General features: G+C 52.6%; 1 protein-coding gene across 6 annotated transcripts in view; it reads left to right on the plus strand.

The window, feature by feature from the left end:
* SYNGAP1 (synaptic Ras GTPase activating protein 1) overlaps positions 1 to 17210 on the plus strand; it is a 1959930-nt gene that overhangs the window by 1073290 nt on the left and 869430 nt on the right. For all 6 annotated transcript variants that reach the window (XM_085623761.1, XM_085623749.1, XM_085623769.1 and 3 more), the window contains one exon: positions 10541 to 10694. In XM_085623761.1, coding sequence (XP_085479887.1) covers positions 10541 to 10694 — 154 coding nt within the window. The remainder of the gene's footprint in view (positions 1 to 10540; positions 10695 to 17210) is intronic.

Below are 17210 nucleotides of genomic sequence, written 5' to 3' on the forward strand. Positions count from 1 at the left end.
TTCAGCTGTCTAGTGCATCCCTCGTTCAAGTCCCACCCATCAGTACTGGTCCCTCAAGGATGCTGAGCGCGCTCATGTTCATGTTCTAGCTTTGGGCCCTCAGGTTCAGCTGTCTAATGCATCCCTCGTTCAAGTCCCAGCCATCAGTCCTGGTCCGTCAAGGATGCTGTGTGCGCTCAAGTTCATGCTCTAGCTATGGGCCCTCAGCTTCAGCTGCCTAGTGCATCCCTCATTCAAGTCCCAGTCATCAGTCCTGGTCCCTCAAGGATGCCGTGTGCGCTCATGTTCATGCTCTAGCTATGGGCCCTCAGGTTCAGCTGTCTAGTGCATCCCTCGTTCAAGTCCCACCCATCAGTACTGGTCCCTCAAGGATGCTGAGCGCGCTCATGTTCATGTTCTAGCTATGGGCCCTCAGCTTCAGCTGCCTCGTGCATCCCTCGTTCAAGTCCCACCCATCAGTCCTGGTCCCTCAAGGATGCCGTGTGCGCTCATGTTCATGCTCTAGCTATGGGCCCTCAGGTTCAGCTGTCTAGTGCATCCCTCGTTCAAGTCCCACCCATCAGTACTGGTCCCTCAAGGATGCTGAGCGCGCTCATGTTCATGCTCTAGCTATGGGCCCTCAGGTTCAGCTGTCTAGTGCATCCCTCGTTCAAGTCCCACCCATCAGTACTGGTCCCTCAAGGATGCTGAGCGCGCTCATGTTCATGTTCTAGCTTTGGGCCCTCAGGTTCAGCTGTCTAATGCATCCCTCGTTCAAGTCCCAGCCATCAGTCCTGGTCCGTCAAGGATGCTGTGTGCGCTCAAGTTCATGCTCTAGCTATGGGCCCTCAGCTTCAGCTGCCTAGTGCATCCCTCATTCAAGTCCCAGTCATCAGTCCTGGTCCCTCAAGGATGCCGTGTGCGCTCATGTTCATGCTCTAGCTATGGGCCCTCAGGTTCAGCTGTCTAGTGCATCCCTCGTTCAAGTCCCACCCATCAGTACTGGTTCCTCAAGGATGCTGAGCGCGCTCATGTTCATGTTCTAGCTATGGGTCCTCAGGTTCAGCTGCCTCGTGCATCCCTCGTTCAAGTCCCACCCATCAGTCCTGGTCCCTCAAGGATGCTGTGTGCGCTCATGTTCATGCTTTAGCTATGGGCCCTCAGGTTCAGCTGTCTAGTGCATCCCTCGTTCAAGTCCCACCCATCAGTACTGGTCCCTCAAGGATGCTGAGCGCGCTCATGTTCATGTTCTAGCTTTGGGCCCTCAGGTTCAGCTGTCTAATGCATCCCTCATTCAAGTCCCAGCCGTCAGTCCTGGTCCCTCAAGGATGCTGTGTGCGCTCAAGTTCATGCTCTAGCTATGGGCCCTCAGCTTCAGCTGCCTAGTGCATCCCTCATTCAAGTCACAGCCATCAGTCCTGGTCAGTCAAGGATGCTGTGTGCGCACATGTTCATGCTCTAGCTATGGGCCCTCAGGTTCAGCTGTCCAGTTCATCCCTCATTCAAGTCCCAGCCATCAGTCCTGGTCCCTCAAGCATGCTGTGTGTGCTCATGCTCTAGCTATGGGCCCTCAGGTTCAGCTGTCCAGTGCTTCCCTCATTCAAGTCCCAGCCATCAGTCCTGGTCCCTCAAGGATGCTGTGTGCGCTCATGTTCATGCTCTAGCTATGGGCCCTCAGGTTCAGCTGTCCAGTGCACCCCTCATTCAAGTCCCAGCCATCAGTCCTGGTCCCTCAAGGATGCTGTGTGCGCTCATGTTCATGCTCTAGCTGTGGGCCCTCAGGCTCAGCTGTCTAGTGCATCCCTCATTCAAGTCCCAGCCATCAGTCCTGGCCCCTCAAGGATGCTGCGTGCGCTCATGTTCATGCTCTACCTATGGACCCTCAGGTTCAGCTGTCCAGTTCATCCCTCATTCAAGTCACAGCCATCAGTCCTGGTCCCTCAAGCATGCTGTGTGTGCTCATGCTCTAGCTATGGGCCCTCAGGTTCAGCTGTCCAGTGCTTCCCTCATTCAAGTCCCAGCCATCAGTCCTGGTCCCTCAAGGATGCTGTGTGCGCTCATGTTCATGCTCTAGCTATGGGCCCTCAGGTTCAGCTGTCCAGTTCATCCCTCATTCAAGTCCCAGCCATCAGTCCTGGTCCCTCAAGCATGCTGTGTGTGCTCATGCTCTAGCTATGGGCCCTCAGGTTCAGCTGTCCAGTGCTTCCCTCATTCAAGTCCCAGCCATCAGTCCTGGTCCCTCAAGGATGCTGTGTGCGCTCATGTTCATGCTCTAGCTATGGGCCCTCAGGTTCAGCTGTCCAGTGCATCCCTCATTCAAGTCCCAGCCATCAGTCATGGTCCCTCAAGGATGCTGTGTGCGCTCATGTTCATGCTCTAGCTATGGGCCCTCAGGTTCAGCTATCCAGTGCACCCCTCATTCAAGTCCCAGCCATCAGTCCTGGTCCCTCAAGGATGCTGTGTGCGCTCATGTTCATGCTCTACCTATGGACTCTCAGGTTCAGCTGTCTAGTGCATCCCTCATTCAAATCCCAGCCATCAGTCCTGGTCCCTCAAGGATGCTGTGTGCGCTCATGTTCATGCTCTAGCTGTGGGCCCTCAGGCTCAGCTGTCTAGTGCATCCCTCATTCAAGTCCCAGCCATCAGTCCTGGCCCCTCAAGGATGCTGTGTGCGCTCATGTTCATGCTCTAGCTGTGGGCCCTCAGGTTCAGCTGTCTAGTGCATCCCTCATTCAAGTCCCACCCATCAGTCCTGGCCCCTCAAGGATGCTGTGTGCGCTCATGTTCATACTCTACCTATGGACCCTCAGGTTCAGCTGTCTAGTGCATCCCTCATTCAAATCCCAGCCATCAGTCCTGGTCCCTCAAGGATGCTGTGTGCGCTCATGTTCGTGCTCTAGCTATGGGCCCTCAGGTTCAGCTGTCTAGTGGATCCCTCGTTCAAGTCCCACCCATCAGTACTGGTCCCTCAAGGATGCTGAGCGCGCTCATGTTCATGTTTTAGCTATGGGCCCTCAGGTTCAGCTGTCTAGTGCATCCCTCGTTCAAGTCCCAGCCATCAGTCCTGGTCCCTCAAGGATGCTGTGTGCGCTCAAGTTCATGCTCTAGCTATGAGCCCTCAGGTTCAGCTGCCTAGTGCATCCCTCATTCAAGTCCCAGCCATCAGTCCTGGTCAGTCAAGGATGCTGTGTGCGCACATGTTCATGCTCTAGCTATGGGCCCTCAGGTTCAGCTGTCCAGTGCATCCCTCATTCAAGTTCCAGCCATCAGTCCTGGTCCCTCAAGCATGTTGTGTGTGCTCATGCTCTAGCTATGGGCCCTCAGGTTCAGCTGTCCAGTGCTTCCCTCATTCAAGTCCCAGCCATCAGTCCTGGTCCCTCAAGGATGCTGTGTGCGCTCATGTTCATGCTCTAGCTATGGGCCCTCAGGTTCAGCTGTCCAGTGCATCCCTCATTCAAGTACCAGCCATCAGTTCTGGTCCCTCAAGGATGCTGAGCGCGCTCATGTTCATGTTCTAGCTATGGGCCCTCAGGTTCAGCTGCCTCGTGCATCCCTCGTTCAAGTCCCACCCATCAGTCCTGGTCCCTCAAGGATGCCGTGTGCGCTCATGTTCATGCTCTAGCTATGGGCCCTCAGGTTCAGCTGTCTAGTGCATCCCTCGTTCAAGTCCCACCCATCAGTACTGGTCCCTCAAGGATGCTGAGCGCGCTCATGTTCATGCTCTAGCTATGGGCCCTCAGGTTCAGCTGTCTAGTGCATCCCTCGTTCAAGTCCCACCCATCAGTACTGGTCCCTCAAGGATGCTGAGCGCGCTCATGTTCATGTTCTAGCTTTGGGCCCTCAGGTTCAGCTGTCTAATGCATCCCTCGTTCAAGTCCCAGCCATCAGTCCTGGTCCCTCAAGGATGCTGTGTGCGCTCAAGTTCATGCTCTAGCTATGGGCCCTCAGCTTCAGCTGCCTAGTGCTTCCCTCATTCAAGTCCCAGCCATCAGTCCTGGTCCCTCAAGGATGCTGTGTGCACTCATGTTCATGCTCTAGCTGTGGGCCCTCAGGTTCAGCTGTCTAGTGCATCCCTCATTCAAGTCCCAGCCATCAGTCCTGGCCCCTCAAGGATGCTGTGTGCGCTCCTGTTCATGCTCTAGCTGTGGGCCCTCAGGTTCAGCTGTCTAGTGCATCCCTCATTCAAGTCCCACCCATCAGTCCTGGCCCCTCAAGGATGCTGTGTGCACTCATGTTCATGCTCTACCTATGGACCCTCAGGTTCAGCTGTCTAGTGCATCACTCATTCAAATCCCAGCCATCAGTCCTGGTCCCTCAAGGATGCTGTGTGCGCTCATGTTCGTGCTCTAGCTATGGGCCCTCAGGTTCAGCTGTCTAGTGGATCCCTCGTTCAAGTCCCACCCATCAGTACTGGTCCCTCAAGGATGCTGAGCGCGCTCATGTTCATGTTCTAGCTATGGGCCCTCAGGTTCAGCTGTCTAGTGCATCCCTCGTTCAAGTCCCAGCCATCAGTCCTGGTCCCTCAAGGATGCTGTGTGCGCTCAAGTTCATGCTCTAGCTATGGGCCCTCAGGTTCAGCTGCCTAGTGCATCCCTCATTCAAGTCCCAGCCATCAGTCATGGTCAGTCAAGGATGCTGTGTGCGCTCATGTTCATGCTCTAGCTGTGGGCCCTCAGGTTCAGCTGTCTAGTGCATCCCTCATTCAAGTCCCACCCATCAGTCCTGGCCCCTCAAGGATGCTGTGTGCACTCATGTTCATGCTCTACCTATGGACCCTCAGGTTCAGCTGTCTAGTGCATCACTCATTCAAATCCCAGCCATCAGTCCTGGTCCCTCAAGGATGCTGTGTGCACTCATGTTCGTGCTCTAGCTATGGGCCCTCAGGTTCAGCTGTCTAGTGGATCCCTCGTTCAAGTCCCACCCATCAGTACTGGTCCCTCAAGGATGCTGAGCGCGCTCATGTTCATGTTCTAGCTATGGGCCCTCAGGTTCAGCTGTCTAGTGCATCCCTCGTTCAAGTCCCAGCCATCAGTCCTGGTCCCTCAAGGATGCTGTGTGCGCTCAAGTTCATGCTCTAGCTATGGGCCCTCAGGTTCAGCTGCCTAGTGCATCCCTCATTCAAGTCCCAGCCATCAGTCATGGTCAGTCAAGGATGCTGTGTGCGCACATGTTCATGCTCTAGCTATGGGCCCTCAGGTTCAGCTGTCCTGTGCATCCCTCATTCAAGTCCCAGCCATCAGTCCTGGTCCGTCAAGCATGTTGTGTGTGCTCATGCTCTAGCTATGGTCCCTCAGGTTCAGCTGTCCAGTGCTTCCCTCATTCAAGTCCCAGCCATCAGTCCTGGTCCCTCAAGGATGCTGTGTGCGCTCATGTTCATGCTCTAGCTATGGGCCCTCCGGTTCAGCTGTCCAGTGCATCCCTCATTCAAGTCCCAGCCATCAGTCCTGGTTCCTCAAGCATGTTGTGTGTGCTCATGCTCTAGCTATGGGCCCTCAGGTTCAGCTGTCCAGTGCATCCCTCATTCAAGTACCAGCCATCATTCCTGGTCCCTCAAGGATGCTGAGCGCGCTCATGTTCATGTTCTAGCTATGGGCCCTCAGGTTCAGCTGCCTCGTGCATCCCTCGCTCAAGTCCCACCCATCAGTCCTGGTCCCTCAAGGATGCCGTGTGCGCTCATGTTCATGCTCTAGCTATGGGCCCTCAGGTTCAGCTGTCTAGTGCATCCCTCGTTCAAGTCCCACCCATCAGTACTGGTCCCTCAAGGATGCTGAGCGCGCTCATGTTCATGCTCTAGCTATGGGCCCTCAGGTTCAGCTGTCTAGTGCATCACTCATTCAAATCCCAGCCATCAGTCCTGGTCCCTCAAGGATGCTGTGTGCGCTCATGTTCGTGCTCTAGCTATGGGCCCTCAGGTTCAGCTGTCTAGTGGATCCCTCGTTCAAGTCCCACCCATCAGTACTGGTCCCTCAAGGATGCTGAGCGCGCTCATGTTCATGTTCTAGCTATGGGCCCTCAGGTTCAGCTGTCTAGTGCATCCCTCGTTCAAGTCCCAGCCATCAGTCCTGGTCCCTCAAGGATGCTGTGTGCGCTCAAGTTCATGCTCTAGCTATGGGCCCTCAGGTTCAGCTGCCTAGTGCATCCCTCATTCAAGTCCCAGCCATCAGTCATGGTCAGTCAAGGATGCTGTGTGCGCACATGTTCATGCTCTAGCTATGGGCCCTCAGGTTCAGCTGTCTAGTGCATCACTCATTCAAATCCCAGCCATCAGTCCTGGTCCCTCAAGGATGCTGTGTGCGCTCATGTTCGTGCTCTAGCTATGGGCCCTCAGGTTCAGCTGTCTAGTGGATCCCTCGTTCAAGTCCCACCCATCAGTACTGGTCCCTCAAGGATGCTGAGCGCGCTCATGTTCATGTTCTAGCTATGGGCCCTCAGGTTCAGCTGTCTAGTGCATCCCTCGTTCAAGTACCAGCCATCAGTCCTGGTCCCTCAAGGATGCTGTGTGCGCTCAAGTTCATGCTCTAGCTATGGGCCCTCAGGTTCAGCTGCCTAGTGCATCCCTCATTCAAGTCCCAGCCATCAGTCATGGTCAGTCAAGGATGCTGTGTGCGTACATGTTCATGCTCTAGCTATGGGCCCTCAGGTTCAGCTGTCTAGTGCATCCCTCGTTCAAGTCCCACCCATCAGTACTGGTCCCTCAAGGATGCTGAGCGCGCTCATGTTCATGCTCTAACTATGGGCCCTCAGGTTCAGCTGTCTAGTGCATCACTCATTCAAATCCCAGCCATCAGTCCTGGTCCCTCAAGGATGCTGTGTGCGCTCATGTTCGTGCTCTAGCTATGGGCCCTCAGGTTCAGCTGTCTAGTGGATCCCTCGTTCAAGTCCCACCCATCAGTACTGGTCCCTCAAGGATGCTGAGCGCGCTCATGTTCATGTTCTAGCTATGGGCCCTCAGGTTCAGCTGTCTAGTGCATCCCTCGTTCAAGTCCCAGTCATCAGTCCTGGTCCCTCAAGGATGCTGTGTGCGCTCAAGTTCATGCTCTAGCTATGGGCCCTCAGGTTCAGCTGCCTAGTGCATCCCTCATTCAAGTCCCAGCCATCAGTCATGGTCAGTCAAGGATGCTGTGTGCGCACATGTTCATGCTCTAGCTATGGGCCCTCAGGTTCAGCTGTCCTGTGCATCCCTCATTCAAGTCCCAGCCATCAGTCCTGGTCCGTCAAGCATGTTGTGTGTGCTCATGCTCTAGCTATGGTCCCTCAGGTTCAGCTGTCCAGTGCTTCCCTCATTCAAGTCCCAGCCATCAGTCCTGGTCCCTCAAGGATGCTGTGTGCGCTCATGTTCATGCTCTAGCTATGGGCCCTCCGGTTCAGCTGTCCAGTGCATCCCTCATTCAAGTCCCAGCCATCAGTCCTGGTTCCTCAAGCATGTTGTGTGTGCTCATGCTCTAGCTATGGGCCCTCAGGTTCAGCTGTCCAGTGCATCCCTCATTCAAGTACCAGCCATCATTCCTGGTCCCTCAAGGATGCTGAGCACGCTCATGTTCATGTTCTAGCTATGGGCCCTCAGGTTCAGCTGCCTCGTGCATCCCTCGCTCAAGTCCCACCCATCAGTACTGGTCCCTCAAGGATGCTGAGCGCGCTCATGTTCATGTTCTAGCTTTGGGCCCTCAGGTTCAGCTGTCTAATGTATCCCTCGTTCAAGTCCCAGCCATCAGTCCTGGTCCCTCAAGGATGCTGTGTGCGCTCAAGTTCATGCTCTAGCTATGGGCCCTCAGCTTCAGCTGCCTAGTGCATCCCTCATTCAAGTCCCAGCCATCAGTCCTGGTCAGTCAAGGATGCTGTGTGCGCACATGATCATGCTCTAGCTTTGGGCCCTCAGGTTCAGCTGTCCAGTGCATCCCTCATTCAAGTCCCAGCCATCAGTCATGGTCCCTCAAGGATGCTGTGTGCGCTCATGTTCATGCTCTAGCTATGGGCCCTCAGGTTCAGTTGTCCAGTGCATCCCTCATTCAAGTCCCAGCCATCACTCCTGGTCCCTCAAGGATGCTGCGTGCGCTCATGTTCATGCTCTACCTATGGACCCTCAGGTTCAGCTGTCTAGTGCATCCCTCATTCAAATCCCAGCCATCAGTCCTGGTCCCTCAAGGATGCTGTGTGTGCTCATGTTCATGCTCTAGCTGTGGGCCCTCAGGTTCAGCTGTCTAGTGCATCCCTCATTCAAGTCCCAGCCATCAGTCCTGGCCCCTCAAGGATGCTGTGTGCGCTCATGTTCATGCTCTAGCTGTGGGCCCTCAGGTTCAGCTGTCTAGTGCATCCCTCATTCAAGTCCCACCCATCAGTCCTGGCCCCTCAAGGATGCTGTGTGCACTCATGTTCATGCTCTACCTATGGACCCTCAGGTTCAGCTGTCTAGTGCATCCCTCATTCAAATCCCAGCCATCAGTCCTGGTCCCTCAAGGATGCTGTGTGCGCTCATGTTCGTGCTCTAGCTATGGGCCCTCAGGTTCAGCTGTCCAGTGCATCCCTCATTCAAGTCCCAGCCATCAGTCCTGGTCCCTCAAGCATGTTGTGTGTGCTCATGCTCTAGCTATGGGCCCTCAGGTTCAGCTGTCCAGTGCTTCCCTCATTCAAGTCCCAGCCATCAGTCCTGGTCCCTCAAGGATGCTGTGTGCGCTCATGTTCATGCTCTAGCTATGGGCCCTCAGGTTCAGCTGTCCAGTGCATCCCTCATTCAAGTCCCAGCCATCAGTCCTGGTCCCTCAAGGATGCTGTGTGCGCTCATGTTCATGCTCTAGCTATGGGCCCTCAGGTTCAGCTGTCCAGTGCATTCCTCATTCAAGTCCCAGCCATCAGTCCTGGTCCCTCAAGGATGCTGTGTGCGCTCATGTTCATGCTCTAGCTATGGACCCTCAGGTTCAGCTGTCTAGTGCATCCCTCATTCAAGTCCCACCCATCAATCCTGGTCCCTCAAGGATGCTGTGTGCGCTCATGTTCATACTCTACCTATGGGCTCTCAGGTTGAGCTGTCTAGTTCATCCCTCATTCAAATTCCAGCCATCAGTCTTGGTCCCTCAAGGATGCTGTGTGTGCTCATGTTCATGTTCTACCTATGGGCCCTCATGTTCACTAACTGTTTTAGATTGCTACCGTGGCCTGGTGTTATGTGCTCTGTTCTTGCACCTTTCCACAGGCCTTCAGATTTGGAAGGTGTGTCTTTCCTGGAGTCTCTTTCTGTAGTCCCCCCAGCACTGATATGTGTGACTTTCTTCCAGCCTCTTGCTTTTGTCCCACAGGAGTACTAGTTGTGCCTTTATTGTTGCCCCTCTGCAGATACTATGTGTGTTTTTTCTCCTGCCTCTCCCTGTGGCATCCTAGAGTGCTAGATGTGTTGTAATCCTGCATCTTCCGACAGTCCTTCACTGATACTAGATGTGTTTTTTTTTCTCCTGCCTCTCCTTGTGGTCCCCTAGGGTGCTAGATGTGTTGTAATCCTGCCTCTTCCGATGGTCCTCCACGGATACTAGGTGTGTTTTTCTCCTGCCTCTCCCTGTCGTCCCCTAGGGTGCTAGATGTGTTGTAATCCTGCCTCTTCCGATGGTCCTCCACGGATACTAGGTGTGTTTTTCTCCTGCCTCTCCCTGTAGTCCCCTAGGGTGCTAGATGTGTTATAATCCTGCCTCTTCCGATGGTCCTTTATGGATACTGGGTGTGTTTTTCTCCTGCCTCTCCCTCTAGTCCTCTAGGGTACTAGATGTGTTGTAATCCTGCCTCTTCCAATGGTCCTGCGTGGATACTAGGTGTGTTTTCCTCCTGCCTCTCCCTGTAGTCCTCTAGGGCGCTTGATGTGATTTAATCGTGCCTCCCCCTGTGGCCCTCTAGGGTGCTAGATGTGATTTAATCCTGCCTCTTCCGATGGTATCGACACATACCTTGTGTGTTTTTCTTCTCCCTCTCCCTGTGGTCCCCTAGGGTGCTAGATGTGATGTAATCCTGCCTCTTCTGATGGTACTCCACTGATATTAGGTGTGTTTTTCTACTGCCTCTCCCTGGGGTCCCCTAGGGTGCTAGATGTGTTGTAATTCTGCCTCTTCCGATGGTATCGCACATACCTTGTGTGTTTTTCTTCTCCCTCTCCCTGTGGTCCCCTAGGGTGCTAGATGTGATTTAATCCTGCCTCTTCTGATGGTACTCCACTGATATTAGGTGTGTTTTTCTACTGCCTCTCCCTGTGGTCCTCTAGAGTGCTAGATGTGTTGTAATTCTGCCTCTTCCGATGGTACTCGACACATACCTTGTGTGTTTTTCTCCTACCTCTCCCTGCGATCTTCCAGGGTGCTGGATGTGCTTTAATCCTGCCTCTTCTGATGGTACTTCACTGATACTAGGTGTTTTTATCTCCCGCCTCTCCCTGTGGTCCTCTAGTGTGCTAGTTATGTTGTAATCGTGTGGGTTTTTGATGGTCCTCCACCAATACTAGATGTGTTTTTCTTCTGCCTCTCCTTCTGAGCCACATGTGCATCGGCTCTGAGCTCACACTCCTCACCATTCCTCTTTACTTCCCAAGGGCCAGGCTGATGCAGAGCTTCAAGGAGTCCCACTCCCACGAGTCACTGCTCAGCCCGAGTAGTGCGGCCGAGGCTCTGGAGCTCAATCTAGATGAGGACTCCATCGTGAAGCCAGTGCACAGCAGCATCCTCGGCCAGGAGTTCTGCTTTGAGGTGAGTTTTGGTATTTGCAGGTGAATGATGGCCTCTTATGAATTCCTAATAAAGTGATGTTCCAGCAAGCATAATGTGAAGCCTTGTGTGTTGTAACATGCTGTGTGTCTGCACACGCAAACTGATTTAATAGTATCTCTGTGATTGACTGCTGTCATGTGTGCATTAGTACTTCATGAGTAGCGCCTTGAGTGGCTTACAAAGCACTTTTTTGTTGTCTCACAACAGTTTATTTGTCTATTGCATACCGCACTGTAACCAAAATCTTAACATATACTTAGAGTGGGCTTTGGGTCTGTCCCTTGCTCATGGTTGAGTGGCTTTCTTGTCTGTTATAATCCCCTTTTGGTATTTGATTTCTGCAGCATTTAGGTTTTACCCTGCATTTTAATTGGTTCTGCATGTACTTCCATTGCAGTTAAGAGACTACTTTTCTTTTTCTTTTATTTTGTGCCTCTTATAATGAGCACAGCTGCAGGTCGGTTTCTCGCTCATCCCGGTCTCTCTACCTCTACTGGCTTTGGCAATCCTTTCAGGTTTGCACCATCTTAAAATGTGGTTTTCTATACTTCCAAGATGGCCGTCACTTGTTGCAATCTCTGTTCTCTCGAAGGGGATTGATTTCCATGTATAGTCATAAGCACTTGAATAGTTCCGCCCAGGTGCGGGCACCCTGGAGCACTTCTTAATTGGATATTTTTGCCTTTCTTCAGGAAGGCCTGCAAAGACACGTAAGAGATGGAAAGATAATAATGCAGCCTAAATACATAGGCTACACTGGCTACATCCTCACAAAGAATTGAAAAAAGGTAGCCAGTATACTAAATTTGTGTAGTTTTTTTTAGTATAAAACACACTGTATAATCTCCTTCACAAAACCCCTTTTTTCATGATCGAGATGAAAGGAAAGAATACCCCCAGAGGCTGCCATTATATATCTTTGAAAATAGACACTGTGCCTTTGAGATCCCAGAGACCACCAGTATCCCATCATGACCAGCTAGTGGCAGTTACTTCAGTTCTTTTTTCCGGTTCCTGCTTTCAGGACCCTGGAGCATTGAGCTCTACCAGGTTGGGGTTTGTGTTCAAAATTCACTTTTGAATTTAGCAAATCACTTTGCTCAACGTCTTTGGTCTTCCTCTCTGTGTTTCTGTCTTTTTCTGACAGAACCTTTTTCACTCAAAAATGCCATCTCTTTTTGATAAGTGCCCAGACTGTGGTTGGAAGAAGGCCAAGACTGATCCTCACAGAGTGTGCATAATTTGTCTTCCTGCTTCTCATGTTCCTCATGCTTGTTCCATCTGGAAAACCTTCTCTAAGTGTACTCTGCGTGACCGAAAGAAAATCCGGCTTCAGGGAGCAGAAGAGAGAAGAAAACAGCAGGCCAAGACTTCAGGGCGAGGAGAGGGTCATTCCTCTACAAAAGCTCTGTCTTCAGCCTCTGGGGGGCTCCCCTGCAGAAGAAGGGCTGAAAAATGGCGCTGGTCCCGGTCGAGGACGGCGAGAGGAGGTACAGCACCGACCTGTTCGCCGTCGACCCAGGGCCCTGGGTCCAAAGGACGTCGACGTTCCACGTCGAGAAAAAGATAATCGAAGTCGACTACGAAGCCAACAACGATACCACCTTGGTTGGCTTCAGAAAGTCCACCGCTGACAGTGACACCTCGTAGGTCACTGTCGAGAACCTTCTCTCACCTGCAAAGTCACTCAACGACAGACTCCCACCGTCGTTCGATGCCGAGAGGGCAGCGCTCGACGACGAACCAAGATCCTCCTTCTAGACGACATCGAAGGTCGCCGTCGACGAGTTGATCGACTTCGAGAGGGAGTCAAAGAACCTCCTCAGGAACTTTGTCACCATCTTCAAGACTTCAGGAGGCGCATAAGAAGAGAAGACGTATTTACACGTCAGATTCCAATTATTTCCAAACCTATTCTTCATCTAGGCTCGTTTCTTCTCCAGTATCTCATGAGCAGTCTCCACCACCTCTTCCAAATATGGAACAAAGATCTCCGACTCCTCTGCCGCCTTCTCCTCCTCCGTCTATTCCTCCGCCTCCACCACCATCTTCGTCATGAAGACCAAGGTCTAGATCCCACACGAGGCACCATTCTTGTAGTCATAGATCCTCTACTTATTCACGTCATTGTCATCTTAGATGGAGGTCTCATTCCAGACATACCAGAGACACTTCCTTGTCAAGCACTGGTAGATATTCACCTGCACTGACGGATTCTCCTCCCCCACGGATCTCACCAGTTGATGACATTTCAATGTTTCAAGAGGTTTTATTGAGGGGTGTAGGAAGGTGGATATCTGACTATGGTTACCCCCAACTTTTTGCCTAGTGTCTAGCTGGTTTTTCGACTTAGTTGGCCTGAGATCCTCCCATTCAGGGTCTCAGGCTGTCTGCTCTCTCTTTAAAATGGACTCCATGTACCCTAGGTACATACCCAATTGGTAAGGATCACCTTATTGGACCCTGTACAGTATACCCTAGGTACCCAGGGCATATGTGTACCCTAGGCCTTCCAGGGGCTGCAGCATGTATTATGCCACCCTTGGCCTGGCCTTCCAATCAGACACAATTGGCTGATCACTCAGCTGGGGCAAGGTCGTGTAATCACCCCTTGCTTAGGTGTAGTATTCCTATACCTACCCTATATATAGACACATGTGTACCTATCAGCCACTCCTATGGCAGGCCTTAACAATCCTGGAGGCAGAGTGCCTGGTAACATGTGAGATGGTGCTCTAGCATGAGCTGAGCCTGTCTGCAGCTTTCGGAACCATGTCCTTATAGCTGTTCTATGATATAGCCTACCATATACTCTTAAAGTGCCGTATAATCTTAAATGGTTATGGTAACTATGGTTTGGCTTTATCAAAACATGTCGTGTAAGGTGTCTAACACTTTGGAATAATACCCCCATCCCATTTCTGGTGATGAGGATATTATTTCCCCCTTCTAGAGGGAGACACATGTTAAAATCCTACTTTGCTGTTTAACTCTGACCAAAGCCTCAGCATCACAAACTGGATGCTGCTGCCACAGACACGAGTCTGACCTCCTGCAGCTGGGAGCCCTCCCAGCCAGGGAGGCCTGGACAATAGGTTTCCTGCTTGGGGAGGTGCTAGTACCTCCTAGCACCTCCCCAGACAGACTTTAGTGTATTGGGGCAGGGAGGGCTGAAAGGAATGAGACATGCCTGGGGCACACAAGGTGCTCCATGCATAGTCCAGTTCAAACCGGTGCTGGGGCACTCCAGCCCCAGCTCTGGCACGAAACTGGACAAAGGAAAGGGGGTGTAGCCACTCCCCTTCCTGGTCCCACCCATAGGAGGGACCTTGCAGGTAGCCCAGCCCACTAGCCCAGTATATCAGTAGGTAGCTGAGCCCTGCAAAATTAGATTATCCTGAATCTGCAACTTGAACAGAAACTCTGGACCTTCGACGTTCGACCTCAGGAAGAAGACTGAAGAATCTCCCTTGTGGCCAAGGAGTGACCACCCTGGGCAACCAGGCACCATCCAGCGACCGCTGCTTGCTTTGCGACTGATCCTACGAGGGACGACTGCAGAGACTGACCAGCGCCGAGACTTCCAGACACCTCTGAACCAGATCCACCTCTACAGCAAAGCTGAGACCCGTGGAGGCGACGAGGGACGTGGGACCGGCGACTTGGGAAAAGTGGCTAGTAACTGACTAGCGCAACTTCTGAGGCTTCCTCGAGGCTGTGTTTGGGGAATTGAGAAGCCCCCATCCCGAGCACCATCTGCAAAGAAGATCAGCTCCCCACACTTCACGTGTTCTGAGTGGGGCCCTTCTGCACCTGAGTTACTCGAAGTGTTGTCCGGTTGCTGGCCCGTTGGCTAGTGACCTCTGCGACGACGAACCTTTGATTTCACCTTGCTGGTCCGACTTCTCCAGACTAGCACTCGCTCCTCTGTGAAAGAGAAGCACCCCAGACCTTCCTGGTCTGCACCAGAAGCAAGTCCTCCATTCTGCGTGGGTTCCGCTTGCCAAGGCTTGTTGGGTCCTAACTCGACATCGACGCCGCCGACAGCAAGAGCCTTCGTGGGACAGCTCGCCTCCTGGTCCTGGTCATCCTCGACGCCTCCTGGTACCCGTGGCTACTGCGACAAGCTTCACCTCTTCACCTGCATCTGCACGACATCGCCTGGCTCCTTCCTGGTTGCTTCCCGGCTCCTGGCTGGTGACCTAGACTCTGTCCCTTCTGCTGCAGGTATCCTTCCTTCTTGATTCCATCTTTGGGATCCACCGGACACTCTTCACTGACTGCCTGTCAGCAACTTTCCTTCAGGCATACATAGGAGTCAACGGCGAAACCCGACGCAAGTTCACACCTATGCACCCGCAGCCCGTGGGCTAGGTAACTTGAGTACACCGGTGCTCACAAAGGTATTGACTATCCTAGGGTCTAGTTTCCAAGTCTCGAACTCCTAGCTATACCAGAAGTGTCCTAAAACTGTTAATTTCTAATAACTATTTCTATCGACTTTTACGCATTACGCGTGAGTGTTTCCACTCTGCACCTGAATCCCGTGGGCCTCCCACTTCCTAACCTTTGGTAGTATAGTGTAGCCCCAGCGATTCCCTAGGCCTAGGCCTATCCTGTGTTTGTGATAGTGGTTCTTATACCACTTACTTAGTATATGGTTTGCGTGGCCCCAGGGCCTAACTGTATTACTTACCTGTGTGACTTAATGTATGCTTAAATAAGACTGTGTTGTACTTACCTCGAATCTCATAAAGAGTGCTGAGGGTTTGACTAGAATAAATACATTCTATTTTTATATATATCTGTTGTGGTGTCCTTTCATTTGGTATTCAAGGGATTACATATGGTATAACAGCTGGCTTCACATGCCATACAGAGTTTAGCCTAAGACTGCTCTTGTCCATGCTACCACTAGGATAGCTGGTCTATAAGGTTGACTTTACAACCAATCACCATAAGGGTTGTTTGGACTGATACAAGGTGTACACTAGAATTAGTGACATCATATATCAGGCCAACTTCTCACAAGGGGAGCTTCCACGTTGAACATTCCAGCCTCCACACCTATTACTTCTGTCTTATTTTAGACTCTGCAACAAAAACAGGTGTCACGTCCTTTACTTCCTCTGGTGCCAGGACTATCTGAAAGAGACAGTAGTTATAGATTCCTTACCTTAGAATTACCCCCAGGCGTCAGACTAGATCCGAAGAAATTAATTCTTAGCAGTACCCCTGTGCGTCTGTAGGTGGTGTCGGTCGACTCAGTGTTCGTTGGCGGCGTCGTGGTCGCCGGGGTGACGTTGCGGTGTCTACTTAGACGCTGCCCCTGCACACTGATGTCAGTTCTTTCTTTTTCCGTGCTAGCCAGCGCAGATCCGGAGAGAACGTACACCTAAGTCACTTTTAGGCTAACATTTTTTTGACTTCTGTCGCCCTCTTTTTCGAGTGCTTTGACTCCTCGTGCACGTAAGGATGTCCCGTTGATGGACTGACTTTAAGCCTTGTGACTCCTGTCTGCCACGGATCCGCACCTCGGGTCGTTGCTGCGCTCCAGGCACCAGAGGCACCCGAAGTCATGCTCTGACTGTCGGGCTATGAACCTGAAGTCTTTGCGGGAGCAGTTCCGAAAGTTTTTGGATGCCCGGCAGTCGGCTCTACGCTGCTGGAGGTCCCGGTTGAGAGCAAGGTCTCGGGACCGGTCGCGAAGCCATCACCATACATCATCGAAGTCTTCGCACTCCTAGGGTAAGCCGAAGCACAAAAAGAAGGCAAAGAAGCATAGTCGCTTTTTGCCTTCTCCTCATCCGTTGGCCAACGCGGGAACCGGAGTGTCGTTGCTCTCCTGCTCTGCCTTTGGAGCCCGCTTCTGGGATGACTCTGCACTTCCCTCCCTTTCCAGGAGCCGGAGCTCCCCTACCCGGCTTCGAGCTTTCTAGACAGCCCGACTCTGCCGGCGTGCCTTCAGGCCCCGTGGACTCGGCTGGGGGCCCTGGGCCTTTAGAGGCCGGCGGCTTTGACTTGGAGGGCCCCCAAAGATCCAGGCCTGGATCCAAATCGGTGCCGGTCGACCTCACGGTTTCTTCCCTGGCACCGATTTCAGTGGTGAATTTCCTGGCACTGGTTGCACACCAAACTGGCGTTGACCCTAGCCTCACCCCTGATTTGGACACAGAGCCGGACCGGGGTCGACTGGTACTTTTGTAACTCTGTTCTTTCCTGGCGTTCCCAGATGTTTTCTTCTGCCGGCTTAGGACTGTGGTCGGTAAACACCACATGTCTTTTGGGCCGTTACACACACTCTGTGTGGGACACGGTTGCGCAAGGGCTGCCTCAGTGCCAGGAGGAGGCACGCCCATGCTCACCCGCACTGTTGCAGAGGATCGAGACGCAGCAAAGTTCGCCATCAGGTGTGGACTGCATACAGCCAACTCGCTGGGTAGAACAATTTCTACGTCAGTATCCCCGAGGCGCGACGCCTGGTTGAGGTCCACT

This window comes from Triturus cristatus, chromosome 1_1 (assembly GCF_964204655.1).
Source record: "Triturus cristatus chromosome 1_1, aTriCri1.1, whole genome shotgun sequence".
NCBI classification, from domain to species: Eukaryota; Metazoa; Chordata; class Amphibia; order Caudata; family Salamandridae; genus Triturus; species Triturus cristatus.